The 16,726-nt window shown below is 41.0% G+C and overlaps 1 protein-coding gene across 1 annotated transcript; it reads left to right on the plus strand.

Moving 5' to 3' along the window:
* The first annotated feature begins 3,559 nt into the window (after nt 1-3,559).
* On the plus strand, nt 3,560-11,545 carry LOC308398147 (histone H1-like). The gene is made up of 2 exons (XM_080884603.1): nt 3,560-8,693; nt 8,793-11,545. Exon 1 carries the CDS (start codon nt 6,524-6,526, stop codon nt 6,911-6,913), a length of 390 nt encoding a protein of 129 aa, XP_080740729.1. The 5' UTR covers nt 3,560-6,523; the 3' UTR covers nt 6,914-8,693; nt 8,793-11,545.
* Nucleotides 11,546-16,726: the final 5,181 nt, after the last annotated feature.

A 16,726-nucleotide genomic window follows, 5' to 3' on the forward strand; every position in this document is an offset into this window, starting at 1 on the left:
CATGTTTGAGACACACAGCTAATGCTCCAGTAGCTCATACGTCAAACTTTGACCGTAGCACTTAAACTCCACCCGTCAAGTATGCAAACTTGAGTAAAACAATCACCAATTGTTACTTGCAAACACTGGCCGTGCTTTTATTCATACTGTAATACATGCAGGTCTGATTAAATACTACTGAATGTGTCCAAAACAGAGACTGAAGCATAGACTGAAGGCAGGGGTCACCACAGGCCGAAAGGGCTTTTTAATGTAACCTGATGTAATGAGATTCGTTTGAATGTAATAATGACTAGTACGTGTAAAAGAACAAAAGGACTGCATACTGTACGTGATTCATTCCCCCCGTATTTGATGTGTTTAACCTCAACTTTGTACAAGGGTTAAGTCATGTGTGCTATACTTGAAGAATGAGGCATTTTCTGAACTTTTGTGTTTTATCAACGACTTAACAAGCCCAGTTTATCCCCTTCAAAGATGTCTTAATTCGCTTGTTTAAAAGTACTACTTCAGTTTCTGCTGCATAGCACACAGGTAGTTACCCTGTACATAAAAAGGCTAGTTTATTTTATTTTATAATTCTGTCAAAAATCACTTGGAAAGAAAAGATATCTTCTCCTACTCGTAGTTCCAATAAGCACATCTGGATACCTGTCACACATCTTTTATATCGCTAAGTGTTTTGATTACCTAGATGGTTCATTTTAAAAAAGGAAACTAGATCTATTTATCTAAACATGAAAAAGTCTAAAGTTATTTAATGTATTAAAATCGGGACGTATCATTTAACTGTAGATGACATAATCTGCTTTTTCAATAAAGTGGTTTTGTAGCTAACTGCAAACGATTTCTGATGTTCGTTTTGTTTTTTCTCTGAATGTTATTTCAATCATAATTCAAGAATTATGTACACTCAGCATCTCTAACTCGATATGTTAGTTACACCTTGACAGTACCAGGGTGGCTGGATTTTGACATAATTACTTTTTTTTTTTTTTTTTTTTTTTTTTTGCCTGTCCCGTTTGGCTCTTTTGCCATCAGAATTGTTGTCTAAAGGCAAAGAAAGATGCCCAACGGATTTACTTTACCAAATGGACCATCCCAGCCTTGCCGTAATGGTCCATTTGATTCACCTTTTATTGTTTATTTTATTTTCACTTACTGAATACGGGACAGACTTGACTGGGGGAAAGAAAGAGGGACGGGGGAGAAGGGCAAAAAACAAAAACCAACAGAATGAGCAGGAAAAAAAAAAAAAAGAAAAGAAATAAATGCATATATCAATCACCTGGATCACCTGCTGAGAAAGAAAAAAGAAAACAAGCAGAAGAGAACAAGAGTAATAGAATAACCAGCATCACAATGATATATGGGAATATGACAGTAAATACTAAATATTAAACATTATTGTGCAGCACATAAGATCAACAGAACACAGTGTGCTTTGAGGTAGGAGCCAAAAAGGGTGTAGTTTGTGGGTGTGATCACCCGTGTGTACACCTGTGAGCATGGACGCGCTTGTTTTTTTAAAAGGTTCCTTCATGTAATGATCTGCTAGAGGGTGTGGGGGGGCCACAGCCCCGTCCTCCAGGGCATGAAGCAGGTATGGAGGAGATCAAAACTCCAGACATCTAAAGGCCCCCAGAACACAAGAGACCAAGGAAGACCAACAGAGGGGCAGCCGCGCCACTGTCCCAGAAAGAGCTGAGGAGAGTCCCAGATGAGGGCTCACTCAGCAGCCGCGGAGCAGAAGCCAGGGGGAGTTGCAGTGACGCGCCCGTGAGCTCCGCCGGCAGCCAGCCGTGCCTGAGTGACCGAGCCCCAGGCCGAGAGGCCGGGGGCACCCCACCTCCGAAGTGGCCCGAGCGAGCCCCAGGCTCCAGGCCCCGATAAGCGGCCGCCAAGGAGTGAGCCGGTGTGTACCTGGACGCCCACCCCCGGACACAAAGAACCACCAACGCACCGATGTCTGAGGGAGTCCGCCACTGGCAGGGGAAGTGGTGGTAGGGGGAGATAGGCCTCCAAACCTTGGAGGGCCTGAGATGTCCCCAGAGAGGTGGCGCCTGACACCCAACCTGACATATAGACACAGAAATACAGGCACACACAGATACAAACATCCATTCCCACCCTCATGCTCTCATATGCACTTACTCCACACTCAACCAACGTGGAGACAGACATAAAGAGACGCTGTACACACGATCACACTCCCCAAGCGTACTCTACAAACCGGGTCTAGGTACCCTTGCCCCTGGAGGGGGACATAATTACTTCTTAATGATTCAGATTAAGCAAGGTGCTGGAAGCATTCCTCAGAGATTTTGCTCCATAACGACACGATAGCATCACACAGTTCCTGCAGAATTGTTGGCTGCACATCCAGGATTCAAATCTCCCGTTCCACCAAGCTCCAAAGGTGCTCAAAGGACATGATTTGAGCTTTGTGAGACAGCACCATATTCTGGTGGGAGTATGAGAAGATGGGTATACTGTAGTCATAAAGTTGTGGACAGGCTCAGCAACAATACTCCGGTTGACTGTGGTCAGCTGGTAGTGCAGCGCCCAGTGTGTGTCAAACTCTGTCTCTACTATACAAAGGTTAGATTTGTACTATCCAAATTAAGACCAGGCAGAATTTTTCCAACATTCAATTATCTGATTTTGATGAGTCTTTCCGAATTGTATCCTCAGTTTTGGATGGTTCTCTTTTTACCACGTTAAAGGAACAAGGGTGTGGTTAAAATCAGTTTAAAATCAGCTTCACTGAGTCCCACACTGACACTATTTATTTTCTGTAACATTCACTATGAGTCAAGTAATTACTGAAACAATGACTTGCCACTATTTGAACAAAATAAAATTAAAAAACTGCGGTATTTTATACTTTCCTGACTTGCCGCATGCATTGTGTTTTGCTTTTGTGTCATTCATATCTCTCGATGACCTCGTCCTCCTAATTGGCAATTTTTGGATCCATTTTATGGCAATTTACTGCCCACCAACTGATGCTTCTATCCATATCTCATCAAGCCTCATTGGTATTTCTGTTTTATTAATTCATCTTCATTTAAGTGAACATGTTGTATGGACTGCCCTCTTATCACATAGGCTACACTGTGAAAGAAAGAAGTGTCAAATGAGAACAGGACCTGAAGCAGAAGGCCTGACTAAAGCTGATAACCACTATTATGATTTCTGTTATTCTTGATTAGTTTTTTTTTTGTTTGTTTGTTTTCTTTATGTTCACCTAGATACTCTGTAGTCTCAGATCTCTCCTTCAATATCGACAAAGAGGGAGGAATTGTAGTTAAAGTAATAAAATGTGTGAAAATACAGATATATGATGGTTTTGTACACAGAAGCGAACGTAAAAAAATTTGGTGGACCAGCATGTTGTTAAGTGAAAAATTGTTTGGAGTTGACTACAAGCTGTTTCACCACAGTTGGACAATAAAACGGAGATGCAAACTTCTTCCAAAAGAAAGTCTTCACAGGCTGAAAAAAGGAGTTTATCCATCTTCTTGATGCATGCTCAATCATCCAGGTAGGTTGTTAGATTTGTATTGTTGATTGTCATTTATGCTTAGAAATATTTACTTATATATGCTTAGAGTTTTGTAATTAGTTGTAGATTGGTAGAGGTTTTGATCCTTGATAGTCTGCAAACTTTGTGTGTATTAGACAGCACTTTGGGAGCATGAGAGGTCATACTGTGTCTTATTATTTTATGGTAGGATTAACGTAGTTGCGTCTGTTCTAGTCTAAGTGCTCTTTGTTTAGATGAACTGCAGGACTTCCTCACCGTGTTATCTAGGATGAACCATCTAGGGTGAGGGGGAGGCTACCCTCTTCCTGACCAAGGATGTTTGACCCTTTGATCAGCAGTCCCCACACACACACACACACACACACACACACACACACACACACACACACACACACACACAGGCAAGGTACTCTTTGTTTGTATGTAGACGTCGTATGTTAATGAACCTATGCATATTCATGTAACCTCAATAAAAGGACAGTGTATGGGAGAACGGACGAGAGCTACTGGGGTCAAGCGAAGGAACGGTGCCTGTCCGGTTCTCTCCTGTGCACGAGTACCATGAAGAAGTTTGCCTACTTGTGTCTTGCTTGCAGTGTAATTATATTGTCTTCAACGTTCCAGCGGATGGGTTCAAGCTACAAACCTAACATTAATTGGTCCTTCGATGCCGGATCTCTGGGATCGCATTCACCGAGGGGGGGGAGGCACGCTGAAAGACTGACGTCAGCCAGGAAGTTCCTGTGGATTCGCTGTCTGTCTTTCTCCTCGATGAATGGCGATCGGCGGGATTCAGGCTGATATTACACGCTAAGCAACGCCAAGTAAGTTTAAAGAGGCCGACTCTATAACCGTGTCGTTGTGCAGTCTCCGCCATTTTGTGAGGCGTTGAGAAGTTCGCTGCTTTGTGGAGCGATAACTGGGTTAGTGTCCCGAAAAAGAAGTTTTGGTTAAATCGCCCAAGGGTCCCAAGCGTCCGGTGAGTGTCCGGTTTTGAAATCGCCCTGGGTGTGTGTCCCGAGCGTCCCTTCATTGGGTTTTGTCGCGCGAGTGGGTGAGCGTCCCACAACTGGGTCAGGGTCCCGAGCGGTCCGGTGTGAGTCCGGAGTAGGCCTATTTTGTGTTGTTGTCATTGTTGTCGTCGTCGTCGTTTTTGTTGTTGTTGTTGTGTGAGTGTGTGCGGAGCAGAACACGTGGTCTGTAACACCGACTGTTGTTGTTATCATGGGTTTCTAAGCAACCAAGAGTGAGAAAGACGTTTGTGCTGGACTTTGCTCCTGGCAGCACAAAGTATTTATGTATAAAAGAGAGAGAGCGAAGGCTCCACAGCTGCGTGGGTGCACGCGAATGCGGTCGCGCGGGTTTCACGCGGACCTGAGCCGTGCGGTTAATCGCAGGCTTATAAATGGAAGAGATTCAAATGTTAGAAGTTTTCAGAAAACACACCAGCCTTGAAGAGTGTGTGGAAAAGGCCAGCCCACATCAGCAGCTGTGCTCTGGTGGGTGGCTTTCCCCCCACCCCTTCCTGACACAAAATGTTAACAGCCTGTGTGCCAAACCATTGAGGTGGATAGTTGTTAAAAGTAACCTACATTAAACTTGTGGTTGCTTAAATTCAGTACAATGACATGTGAGGTGAAGTGATATAGGTAAATATTTAAACTAATGAAGTGCATAGAGGCACTTGACCTGTGTGGAAGACGGTCGTCTTGTTATGAGCCATTGTTGAGATATAGAGCACATCTGTGAAAACAACTAATATGCTCAACCCTGTATGAAACATCTAAAAATACATGATGGAGAAGCTGTGTTGAATATGTAAGTGTAAGACTTTGCCACTGTGGGCAGAGCATGCAACTACTGTGTGATGTCGCGTTGCAGTTTTGTTTTTGTTTTTTGAGCTGATGAGCAAGCTACACATTATCAGATCAAGAGCTGTCTGAGAACTACTCAAAGAGAGGGAAACAGAGCTATGAGTGTGCAGCGTTTCCATGAGCAGTTTTTCTGCACCTTGACTCGTGTGTGTGTGTAGCATCAGCATCATGTTTTTGTTTATTTGTTTTGTTGGATTAAAAATAATTAAATAAACTGGTGATCATGCTTATGGATCACCATGGCACATATCTCCAGCCATATGGTTTATTTATGCAGATGAAAAAGTGAGTGTGAATGTGTCTGACATCACAGTGTTTTTGTGCGCTGTGTAAAAGTAATTGCCTTTGATTGTGAGTGAGAGCGGTGATTCTGCAGGTCACCAGCTATTGTAACGGAAAAAAAAAAAGAGTGAAAAAGAAAAATCATAGGAAAAAGGTTTTGTGTTGATCAGCCAAAAACAACTACAATTTCATTTTCTGCTTTTAAGAAAAGACTGTTCACAAAAACACACACAGAGAGAGATGTGTGTTGATTAAGCAGTGATGATAATAATGAAATGTCTTAGTTTGTCACTTTCAGGTGAAAAGCAGACCTGAATCAATTTTCCACATGCAGCGGTCGGAAGAAAGTTATAGTTTAACATCATTGGAAACATGCAGGCCAAGTTTCTGGCTGACTTATTTACAGTGCCATGTGTTTCTCAACCTCACAAGCGAGCTCACTCCTCCCTGAAGATAAGGAATGCAGCTCCAAAGCAATAACATGATAAAGAGACAGCAGCAAGTCCTGAGCACAAAAAGTCCCAGCAAAGCAGCAGCAATGTGGATAAACAGCAGCAGAAGAAGAAAGCAAACCCATCTTCCTGTCTGATTGGATGAATTCCACGGAGGGGCGAGCAAGATGGCGGTGGCAGCATGTTGAAATGCTCAAAAAGGACTGAGTGACTCGGGCAAGCCACATGCAGCTAGCATGCTGGCTAGCGACATGAAAGAAATGGACCCTTCATGATGCGTTCAACGTGCCAGCGCTGTGGTGGGAAAGGCTCCATCATAAACACGCCCTGCGCCCTGCGCCGAGGTTCAGGCCAAGAAGAAGAAGATGATGACTTCCAAGCCCAAGAAGGTCGGCCTCAGCGTGGGCGAGCTGATTGTGAAAGCCGTGGCCGCTTCCAAGGAGCGCAACAGCCTGTCTGTGGCCGCTCTCAAGAAGGCTCTGGCTGCCGGAGGCTACGATGTGGACAAGAACAAGGCCCGTGTCAAGACCGCCATCAAGAGCCTGGTGGCGAAGGGCACTCTGGTGCAGACCAAGGGCACCAGGACCTCCGGATCCTTCAAGATGAACAAGGCTACTGAGAGCAAAGCCAAGAAGCCCGCCGCAGCCAAAGCCAAGAAACCGGCAGCAGCTGCTAAGAAGTCGCCCAAGAAGGCAGCAGCAGCACTTCAGCTACTAGACAGGACAAAGCTGAAGGAGAACTGCCGGGACTGTTGAAGAGGGAGAGGACAAAAGAGTGAGAGGACAACAGAGTGAGAAGACTAGGTGAGAACACATAGGAATTATTTAATGTGGGAAATCAAAATTTGGGTTAGCAAACCTGGGGAAAAGAAAACTGACTGCTTAAGTTGGAAAATTGAGACGGAGTCTGAAACATTGCGAAAATAGAAACATATACAAAATCACACACACACAAGCAGAACATGCATTAACCCTACTAACAATTCCAAACACAAAATGACTCATGAAGACTCATAGCACATTAGTTAAGAAATGATTAAATAATAGCAGAGAAATGTGTAGGAAAGGCAGCTTTAAGAACATGCTCTGCTGGAGATGCAGCTCCACAGACATGCATTAGACCTGCCTAATAACACAAACCCATGCAATGAAAATTAGCTTGTTATCTTTCATCAGTGTTACAATAGTGTCAATTTAGCAGACACTTGTTATCAAATACTGAATTTATCCTAAAGAAAAAAATTGACTCTACAAGTTGCAGGACAACAATTTAACTTTTGTGGGGAAAAAAAAAAATCCTGGTTTGATAAATCAGTGATCAGACAATAAATTTAGTGTTAAAATGGTAAATTGGGAGAAGCTTCCTGCTTGATTGAGGCAGCATAAGTAATTTACTGTATGAGGGAAATTGTCTTTTGTGATACTATTTTGAACATGCTTTTCTGTCGTCCTGTCAACTTAGTGGGTTAATAGCTGATATGCAAATTAGTTGATCGGTTTTAGATTAATGAAAGGTGATTGAATTCTAGCACGAGTGAATGAGATGTGTTGGAGTTTGTTGTGTGTTGAGTAGAGACTCTAAAACACTGAGTTTCCTGCTTTGATGTGCGAGTGAATCCTGTATTTAGATACACAACTCTGAATACGTCAGAACAGACTGTTTTGTGAAGTGCATGACAGCATGTCACATGTTTTATGATGAAGGGAAAAAGGAAAAATTGAATAAAATAGATCTGTGGCTTAAATGAGTGAAGAGCACAGACCGGGTGATTAAACTCATAGCTAATATGACATTAGGGTTATGTTGTGTGTTGTGCAGCTGATGGTTGATTTGGAGTGAATCTAGCTGATGATTTTTCTTTTGTTGTGAAGTTGAGCCTGCCGATTAGTATGATGGTATGATAAACCATGCTAATGGTATGATTTACCCTCCTGAGATGAGGAGCTTGTGTCATGACTTAACAAGGCCTTTTTATTTTGATACTTTCACAGTGCACTGAGAGTTTGGTTTGATAATCTCTGTTATTTTTTATTTTTCATTTTTGAACAAGCACTGATTTTTGCTTGTGAATTTCTTTTCTTTGAGCAGATCTGCAAGTCGGGAATTAAAAGCGTTACACGTCGTCAAGAAAATTGTTGCAAGTGAGTTTCTCCACATTTAAAATGGGTTCAGGAGAAAGCCACTTATTTGGGACAATTAGGAAATGAGAGTCCCCCCCAAAAAGGATTCAACGAGGAAATCCAGTCTAAATTATTTTTCTTTTTGAAATAACGTCGTTTTGCTGAGCGTGGAAACGAATGCGATGATAATTTCCACAATTAGCAAAAGAAGGAACCACTGAGTGAATGAGTAAGAATTTTAAAATATCTGACTGACTGACTGAACATGATTGTGTGAAGCTAACCCCCACCTGACAAAGGTGCAGATGAACCCATGTGTTTCCTTTTACAGGAGCAGAAAGATGACAGCAACACTCGAGGTTGCATGATGATTTAACCTTTTAAATGCCATTTTCTGTGTCTGTGCATTTATCAGGTGTGTTATTCATAGGCTTGAGTTGCTTACAGAGATATCTGTGACAAAGTATGCATACGCCTGCGCAAGCGCTAATATTTGCATTTTCTTTTCTTACAGCATGCCAGTTCTTCATGTGAATTGATGATGCGATTTATACCAGGACAACTGGTTGATGTTTTTTCCTACTACAGGATTTCTGGGTTTATGTGTGAGGAAAACTGTGTTTACAGGTTATGAGTGGTGATGCTGTTGCATTGTGTTGATGGGAAAATGTGAAGGTTACTTTGATAATGTGAATAACATGTGTGAAATTTCCTGTGTTGAGAACTGGTGTTACTTCTTTCCACAGCTAGGGTTGACTTTATGGTGTTTTTATGGCACCTCTGGAACCTGTTGACCTGTGTCTGACCTCTGTCTGACTACAGTCAATGTGTATTGCTAATGTTAGTTTCTTTGAGAATGCTGTGGAAGATTCAGCTGAAACGGACAAGTGACATGAGTAAAACAAATAAGAGATACAGTGTTTCTGGGATAGTTTGATATGGGCTCATTAGCTGGCCACTTTTGAGCCCATAGTAATATATAAGTGGAGTGACTTTGCTTAAGAGCAGTCACCGATTACATTAATGTTGCCTGAGTACATGGGATGATCCATGTCTGAGGCGACTTATGAAAATAGTTGTAGTTTACTGATTTGAGAAAACCTGCACATGACACTTGTCTTGCTGATGTTGAATGCTTCTTGTCCTTATGATACAATTGTTTACAGGTATGAAGTTTGATTTTACTTCCAGATTTTGTTTTCCAGGCCATGATGGTGTGTATGCAGGCTCCTGGGAGAGCCAGGTGTTAAGCAAACTTAATATGCAAAGCACACTAACATTTTCATTGCAGGATTATAGGTCCAGGGTGGTGCTGCTCCAGGGGAGGAGATGCCCTGATGTTGCCTGGGATATGATCTAGCTAATCTTTTTCTTTAAGACTGGAATCCAGGTTTGATGAGTTGACTCATGGGTGTGTCCATGCGTCAAGAGGAGGGGTCCAAGGATTAACATTAAACAATGTTTTTTATTATTGTTGCAGTGATTTGTGTGATTAGCCGTTTTATTTACAAATATTAAACCTATGCAAGTGGTGCACCCATGTTCAGATGAGGCTTTGATGGCCTATAAGTGAAGTTCACTGAACTAAAGAATGTGGTTTGATGATTGTTGACATACTCTCCAAATAGTTTGTCTTCCTAGCAAGGAAATACAGGTGCAGCAGTAATCTCCTGAGAAATCTTCAGAGGCCCAGTGAGAAGCGCATAGCTGACAGGACCAGGCAGTGGTTGAGGTCAAAGATCAAGCTGATTGGGGCCCATCATGAAATCAGACCTTGGAGCCACAGCAAGGACCATGAAACTGCCTGCAAAATAGAGGAGAGGATCGTCCACAAGATGGGAGAGAGGCTTCAGGAGGATCAGAGATCATCTTCAGCACAGCAGACATCACACAGAGAGCTGTGCTACTAAGCTTCCAGGAAATCAAGAGGAGACTTCCCACAGCAAGATTTTAAATACAATGAAAGATTCAATATTGACGCTGAGGAAGACGACTAAGGTGTACGACGTGCTCTGCCTTAAACCTTCAGCAGCGTTGGAACATGAAAACTCGTGGGATGAGGGGAGCGTGCCAAGCTCCATCGACAGCGCAGAAGGAGTTCGAGGATGACATCATGATTCTGTGAAAGCACAGGAACCAGAAGCTATGGTGGTGATGACAGCAGTTTCCTATGAACATCACCTAATGCTGTGCCACTATACTGTGCATACGATGACACTCTGAAGGCTGCTGGGATCATAACAGCAGTAAGATGACGGAACCCAGCACCCTTTCCACAGAGAGCTTTTTCTGCAGAGCGTGGACAATGGCAGAGTCATAAATATCCCCCTCACAAGACGAAGGTCTGAAGTCAGGTGATGGGGGCTGGTAAGAGGCCATAAAACTAGAGTGCTGAGAGGTCTGCAGCTTGGAAATAGCTGAGACCCATGTTGACGAACCACAAAACCAACTAGTATGTTTGAATGTCTATTCTACATACATTTGGACTCTGGTCCTATGGACAGTGATGGAAACAACTGGAAGAGACATTCATGACGCCCTGCAGAACTCAAACCACTCTGCAGAGAGACATGTGATGTGCACACCTGGAGGAAGCATTACCAAGCTGAGATGTTTTTGAAAATGTTACTTTTTTATTTTCACTATTAAATTAACAATTTCTTTGGTTGCTCGTAAGATGCAGGTTGCCATGAGATGAGCTCAATGAATGGGGTAACTGCTAATACATTTATTAAACTGTGTACCTTTCAGTAATTTAGGGTGATTTGACATATGCTGAGTATAAAAAGGTTTGCATTGAAACTGTCAGACATGACGTATTCATACCTGGGAACTTTTCAGGCATAAAGGTCAAAAAGGGGGGAAATGTTAGATTTGTATTGTTGATTGTCATTTATGCTTAGAAATATTTACTTATATATGCTTAGAGTTTTGTAATTAGTTGTAGATTGGTAGAGGTTTTGATCCTTGATAGTCTGCAAACTTTGTGTGTATTAGACAGCACTTTGGGAGCATGAGAGGTCATACTGTGTCTTATTATTTTATGGTAGGATTAACGTAGTTGCGTCTGTTCTAGTCTAAGTGCTCTTTGTTTAGATGAACTGCAGGACTTCCTCACCGTGTTATCTAGGATGAACCATCTAGGGTGAGGGGGAGGCTACCCTCTTCCTGACCAAGGATGTTTGACCCTTTGATCAGCAGTCCCCACACACACACACACACACACACACACACACACACACACACACACACACACACACACACACACACAGGCAAGGTACTCTTTGTTTGTATGTAGACGTCGTATGTTAATGAACCTATGCATATTCATGTAACCTCAATAAAAGGACAGTGTATGGGAGAACGGACGAGAGCTACTGGGGTCAAGCGAAGGAACGGTGCCTGTCCGGTTCTCTCCTGTGCACGAGTACCATGAAGAAGTTTGCCTACTTGTGTCTTGCTTGCAGTGTAATTATATTGTCTTCAACGTTCCAGCGGATGGGTTCAAGCTACAAACCTAACATAGGTATATCCCCAAACGTTGATTCTGTTCATTTGGACGTAGCATTTTCAGCAGGAGAAACGCTACATCACTCATCCAAGTGACTTCTTCAGTCTCAGCTGACTGCAGGTTTCCCCAATCTTATAAACAGTACATTTGCATAATGACTGAAATTAGCACCACTGAAGGAACTGGTCATATCATATGACGCTGGTTTGAAGCCATTTACGTGAAAAGGGAAAGGAGGCCTAAGGGTACATCTTTTCACCATATTACATATTACTACTGTGATTGCAGCCATTCCCCAACTCTCTGTGAATGGTACTCATGGCCATTGATCTGTGGTCTTTGATCAGTGGTTGTTGATCAATGGTCATGAGAATTTGCATAATTATGATGAAGGAACTGACCTCCCAGCCTATTGTTCCTTCAGTGGTGCTAGTTTCAGTCATTATGCAAATGCACTGTTTATAAGATTGGGGAAACCTGCAGTGAGCTGAGACCGAAGAAGTCACTTGGATGAGTGACGAAACGTTTCTCCCACTAAAAACGTTACGTCCAGATGAACATAATCAACTTTTGGGGAGTGAATCCATCGATCCTGAGAATGGACTGAAAGTTGTTTGATCAATCTCCCAGCTATCATGCAGAACATGAACATCAGAAATATTTCTCTATTTCAAAGCCACAAACTATGTTTGCAAGTGTTTAAACATGAAAACGCTGGGAAATTGTTTTGGGACAGAAGGAATCTTGGCTGGAAGATGACTCTGGTATCAAAACATAGGTAAAAATAAAAAAGAGACCTTTCAGATGCTATGACTTGTTATAAAAAGCCACCTAGTCACACATCTTGAAGAAAACCGATATAATATCCAGGCGACCAATGCTCGGATCAGTTAACATTATAGACAAATAATTGGTGTTGTTTTCTATTGAAACTGTGATAAATCGCAATACAGTTCATGTGTATCTCCTTTGACAGGTGAAAATTGGACCCACCCTATATTTACCTCAAAGACCTGTAACTCTGACAGTTTTCATAGTATTATTGTTAGATATACAAACATTATTGTACATAAAAAGATCAGTTAATATGAATGTGGTCAGATGGGAACTTTTTCAGTTAGATTTTACATGAAATCTCCTTTTTTTCTTCTGTGTTCCTGATATGACCCTGCAGGATTTACCGGCTCTTAATGTCAGTGTTTTACAAATTCTAGTGTGCTGATACAGCCAAAAATAAGACTGACATTATGAAATAATAAATAAATCCTTTAATTAAAAACTTTAATTACAACCTTACCCCCCCCCCCCCCCCCCCCCCCCCAACCACCTTCCCGCCCCCGCTCAAGTGGGAACAACAGAAAGTCCCACACAACATCATTAGTTGCATTAAATATGTGCAAGTGGGCAGTTTTGCCCGCAGTTAGTAAAATACTGTGATATAATCACGTCCTTGCACGCAACCCTGTAGCATGCCATGGACTCTCTCTCCTGGGATACAGCCGAGATCTCTTACGGTCAAAAGTCTGAAAAAAAAAAAGACCATCAGAAACCATTTATCTAAAAACTAAAAAAGGAAAAGACAAACTAGAAACAACTAACAAACACAAATTTAAACACGATGGCATAAAATGATAGAGATAAGCATAAACTATGTCTGCTGGCTGAAATCCACTGATGAGGCTGATCCCTTGGTACTGACACTTTCAGAAAACTGATCTAGTGCACAAACGTTCCTGTAAACATCACATTGGCAAGATAAACCCATACTGCAGGGACAAACGTGGAATTTCCACGTTTAATTACAGACATGAAAACAGCCTGAAGTCAAGCATAAAATATTTAATGCATTTAGAAGCACAAATATTTTACATACTGGAACAAATTGGTTATATGCTGACAAAACCTCTGGGCATGAAATAAAGCAGTAAAGATTATTTTTCAATTTGTGCAGCTACGTTATAGAGTTAAAGTTGTCCCTCAATGGTGCTTCCCTTTAGATCTTACAACTGTCATGCAACTGCTGGGTTGTTGGGATGAATGAAGAGACTGCACCCCTGTGGTGCAGCATTATACAACATTTGGGCTAATTGGAGCATAAAGTAGGTTCATTATCTCTGCCTAATGTCAGATATTAAATTCTGAATATTCTCCGGACCCTTAGGCTAAATACATAAAACCCATCCGGTACAAGAGCAGTTAAAATATTATCGGTTACTAACGGGTGATAGAGAGTCTCCATTAGATGTTCTTCAAGAGAGGTCTGTTGTGTTTTTCTTATTTCCTCTGAATGCTCACTTCAAATGAGATTGAGAGTTTCAGAGAGTTTGAGATGCTCACTTTTTTTCACCCTTGGCTCTGTATGATGCCGAATAGAATGGATGTCCCTAATATTGTGATTTCAGGTACACAATACTAGCTTTGATTGCAGAAAACCTAGCCTCCTGCTGTCTGAACCCTCTGTTTATGAATGGAAGGAAATCTGAGGACATCTGGAGAGGAAGTAAAACAGCTTGTCTGAGGTAGAAGATGAATTGATGATAAAGTATGAAGATGAATCATGCAAAGCTAGGTGCGTCCAATGATGAAAATATAGACGCTGAAAATGAGAATTATAATTTCCCTTTAACTTTGTTTCAGATTTAACATTTTAACAGCCATACTATAAATAATTATGACCTCTGTGACTGAATCACTGACTTTAATGCTTCTATAAATAAACTTATAAAAGTGCAGACACGGGCAGATTTGGTAAGATGGTCTTTAATTGGAAGGGAAGGTAATACAGTTTTTACATGCAAACAAGTCAATTAAATTAAAGCAGGTGCAGAGATTAAAGACAAGCAGCGGGTCAGAAAAAGATGCTTGAACAGAGCAGTTGAAAGGGAGAGTGGCTTGAGCAAAGTGGAAAATCTGACAAAGAAGATGTGGGAGCAGGGGGTAAGAGTGGGTGGGGATGATCAGGTTACGGTGTGATGCCGCAGGTAGGAATGTTTGTGGGCATCTGAAGGAGGAATAGATCATCAAAATGACTGCAAAATGTTATAGAAGTGCAGGAGCATGGGGCAGTGGCTGAACAAGAGGACTGTGTAAATAATCATTCTGTACAATACGATAACTTTTAAATCTACAACTGCATAGTTCACATTTCTGTATAGCTGTGTATCTCATATTTCTGTATAGTTTTTTTTATTTTATTCATTCATTTTATTCATATGTTATTCATATTTATATCCTGTTCATAGCCTGTACATACTTATAGTTATAGCATATTCATAAGATACTTCATACCGTGTACATTATAACATACCATAATAGACCCATTTCTGTAATATACTCACATATCTATATTATTGCTAATATATATTTGTAATATATCTATATCATGGCTAAAGCACTTCTGGATGGATGCAAACTTCATTTCGTTGCCTTGTACCTGTGACATGTGCAATGACAATAAAGTTGAATTCTATTCTATTCTATTCTAAGAGACAGAAAAAAACACCTTAGACGCTTTCAGCTGAATCTGATTGTATTTACTTTTATTGTTGCTTTGGAGACATGAAATAAAAAATGGGTAAATGAGGAATGTGTCACAAAGCTTTTGGGGTTCTAAAAAAATCACAGCAAGGAAACTAACACAGGAAGTATGAGTAAAAGTGGCTAGTTTATAAATGCAGGTCAGGAAGGTTTTTTCTCAGTACACTGGGTCACGATGACAAACTGCATAACAACGAGGGGAAGTGAGCACTGAATAAAAGCTTCTTTTTTTAAATTTCTGCCAACATTTCCAAGAACATACTTTTACACAAATAATAGCTTATCATTGGCTTTTATCAAATATTCCTTAAAAATATTCTCCACTGAAGAACACCAAGTGCATCTTTTCTCAAGGTAAAATGTTCTCCTTTACCAAATTCAGATCCTTGGATGATAAGATTGAACGTTTTCTAGACAGATCTGATTTCAGACAGAAAGAAACCCAAACACAGACAGAAAATCAGGTGGCACTGCAGACGATGGTAGGGGAAAAAACCTTTAAACAGGATAAATCATACTTGACAAAATCTGAGGACATAGCCACAGACTAAATAAGCAAGCAGTTAAGGCTGACCTTAATTAGAAAATAACAAGGGTTGGAAAAGAACAAAGGAAGGAGCTGAAAACACGGAAAACCTCACAAGGATCTTACCTTCAACATAAAACAGGAAGTAAACTGAAAGTGGGACTGGGATGACACTGACAGAGCCAGAGGGGAACACAGGGGGCACATGAAAAAGGAAACAAAGCAAAACAAGAAGTGAAATTAACAATAACAATTGAAGAATTAATATTTAACTGCACAAAAAGAAGAGGAAATGTAATGTGACTACAATGAAGTTTATGGAGAAATTCTTCCTATATGATCAGGAGCTGAGCAACCATATTTTTGGCACTAAGGTATTACCTTATAAAAGTATGAAATTATTTTAAATTCAAGATATATGTTGATGTTTCTATGCATTTTCTCAGCTAGCTCTGTTTTCACTTTAGTTCTTTAGTTTTGCATTATTTCATTGAACTTTTCCTTTAAAAAAAAGCATGCAAGGCTTTAGCTTTAGGTTTTAGGCAGGTAGAGATTTAACAGATGTTTTTGCTGTAAGCACCTGCCTTCTGAGGCTTGAAACGGTGCTAATGACAGCAAAGCAAGTGAACAAAAACCATAACAATGAACCAACAATGCACTAAAAAATTCTTTGGAACTGAAAGGAAACTGCAGTTTTAGGCCATAACCCTCTGTGTGTTCATCAGTATAAGTGTCATCTTATACTTGTTGCATCTTCAAAAACAAAAATAAAATAACTGAGACTTACAATGGAGTATGTTGCGACTTGTTTACTGAACCTTCTTTTCAGTACATGTACAGAACATCAGTGTCCATTTTTACTGCCTCCTACAGG

The sequence above is a fragment of the Rhamphochromis sp. 'chilingali' genome (genome assembly GCF_963969265.1).
Source record: "Rhamphochromis sp. 'chilingali' genome assembly, chromosome: 6".
NCBI lineage: Eukaryota > Metazoa > Chordata > Actinopteri > Cichliformes > Cichlidae > Rhamphochromis > Rhamphochromis sp. 'chilingali'.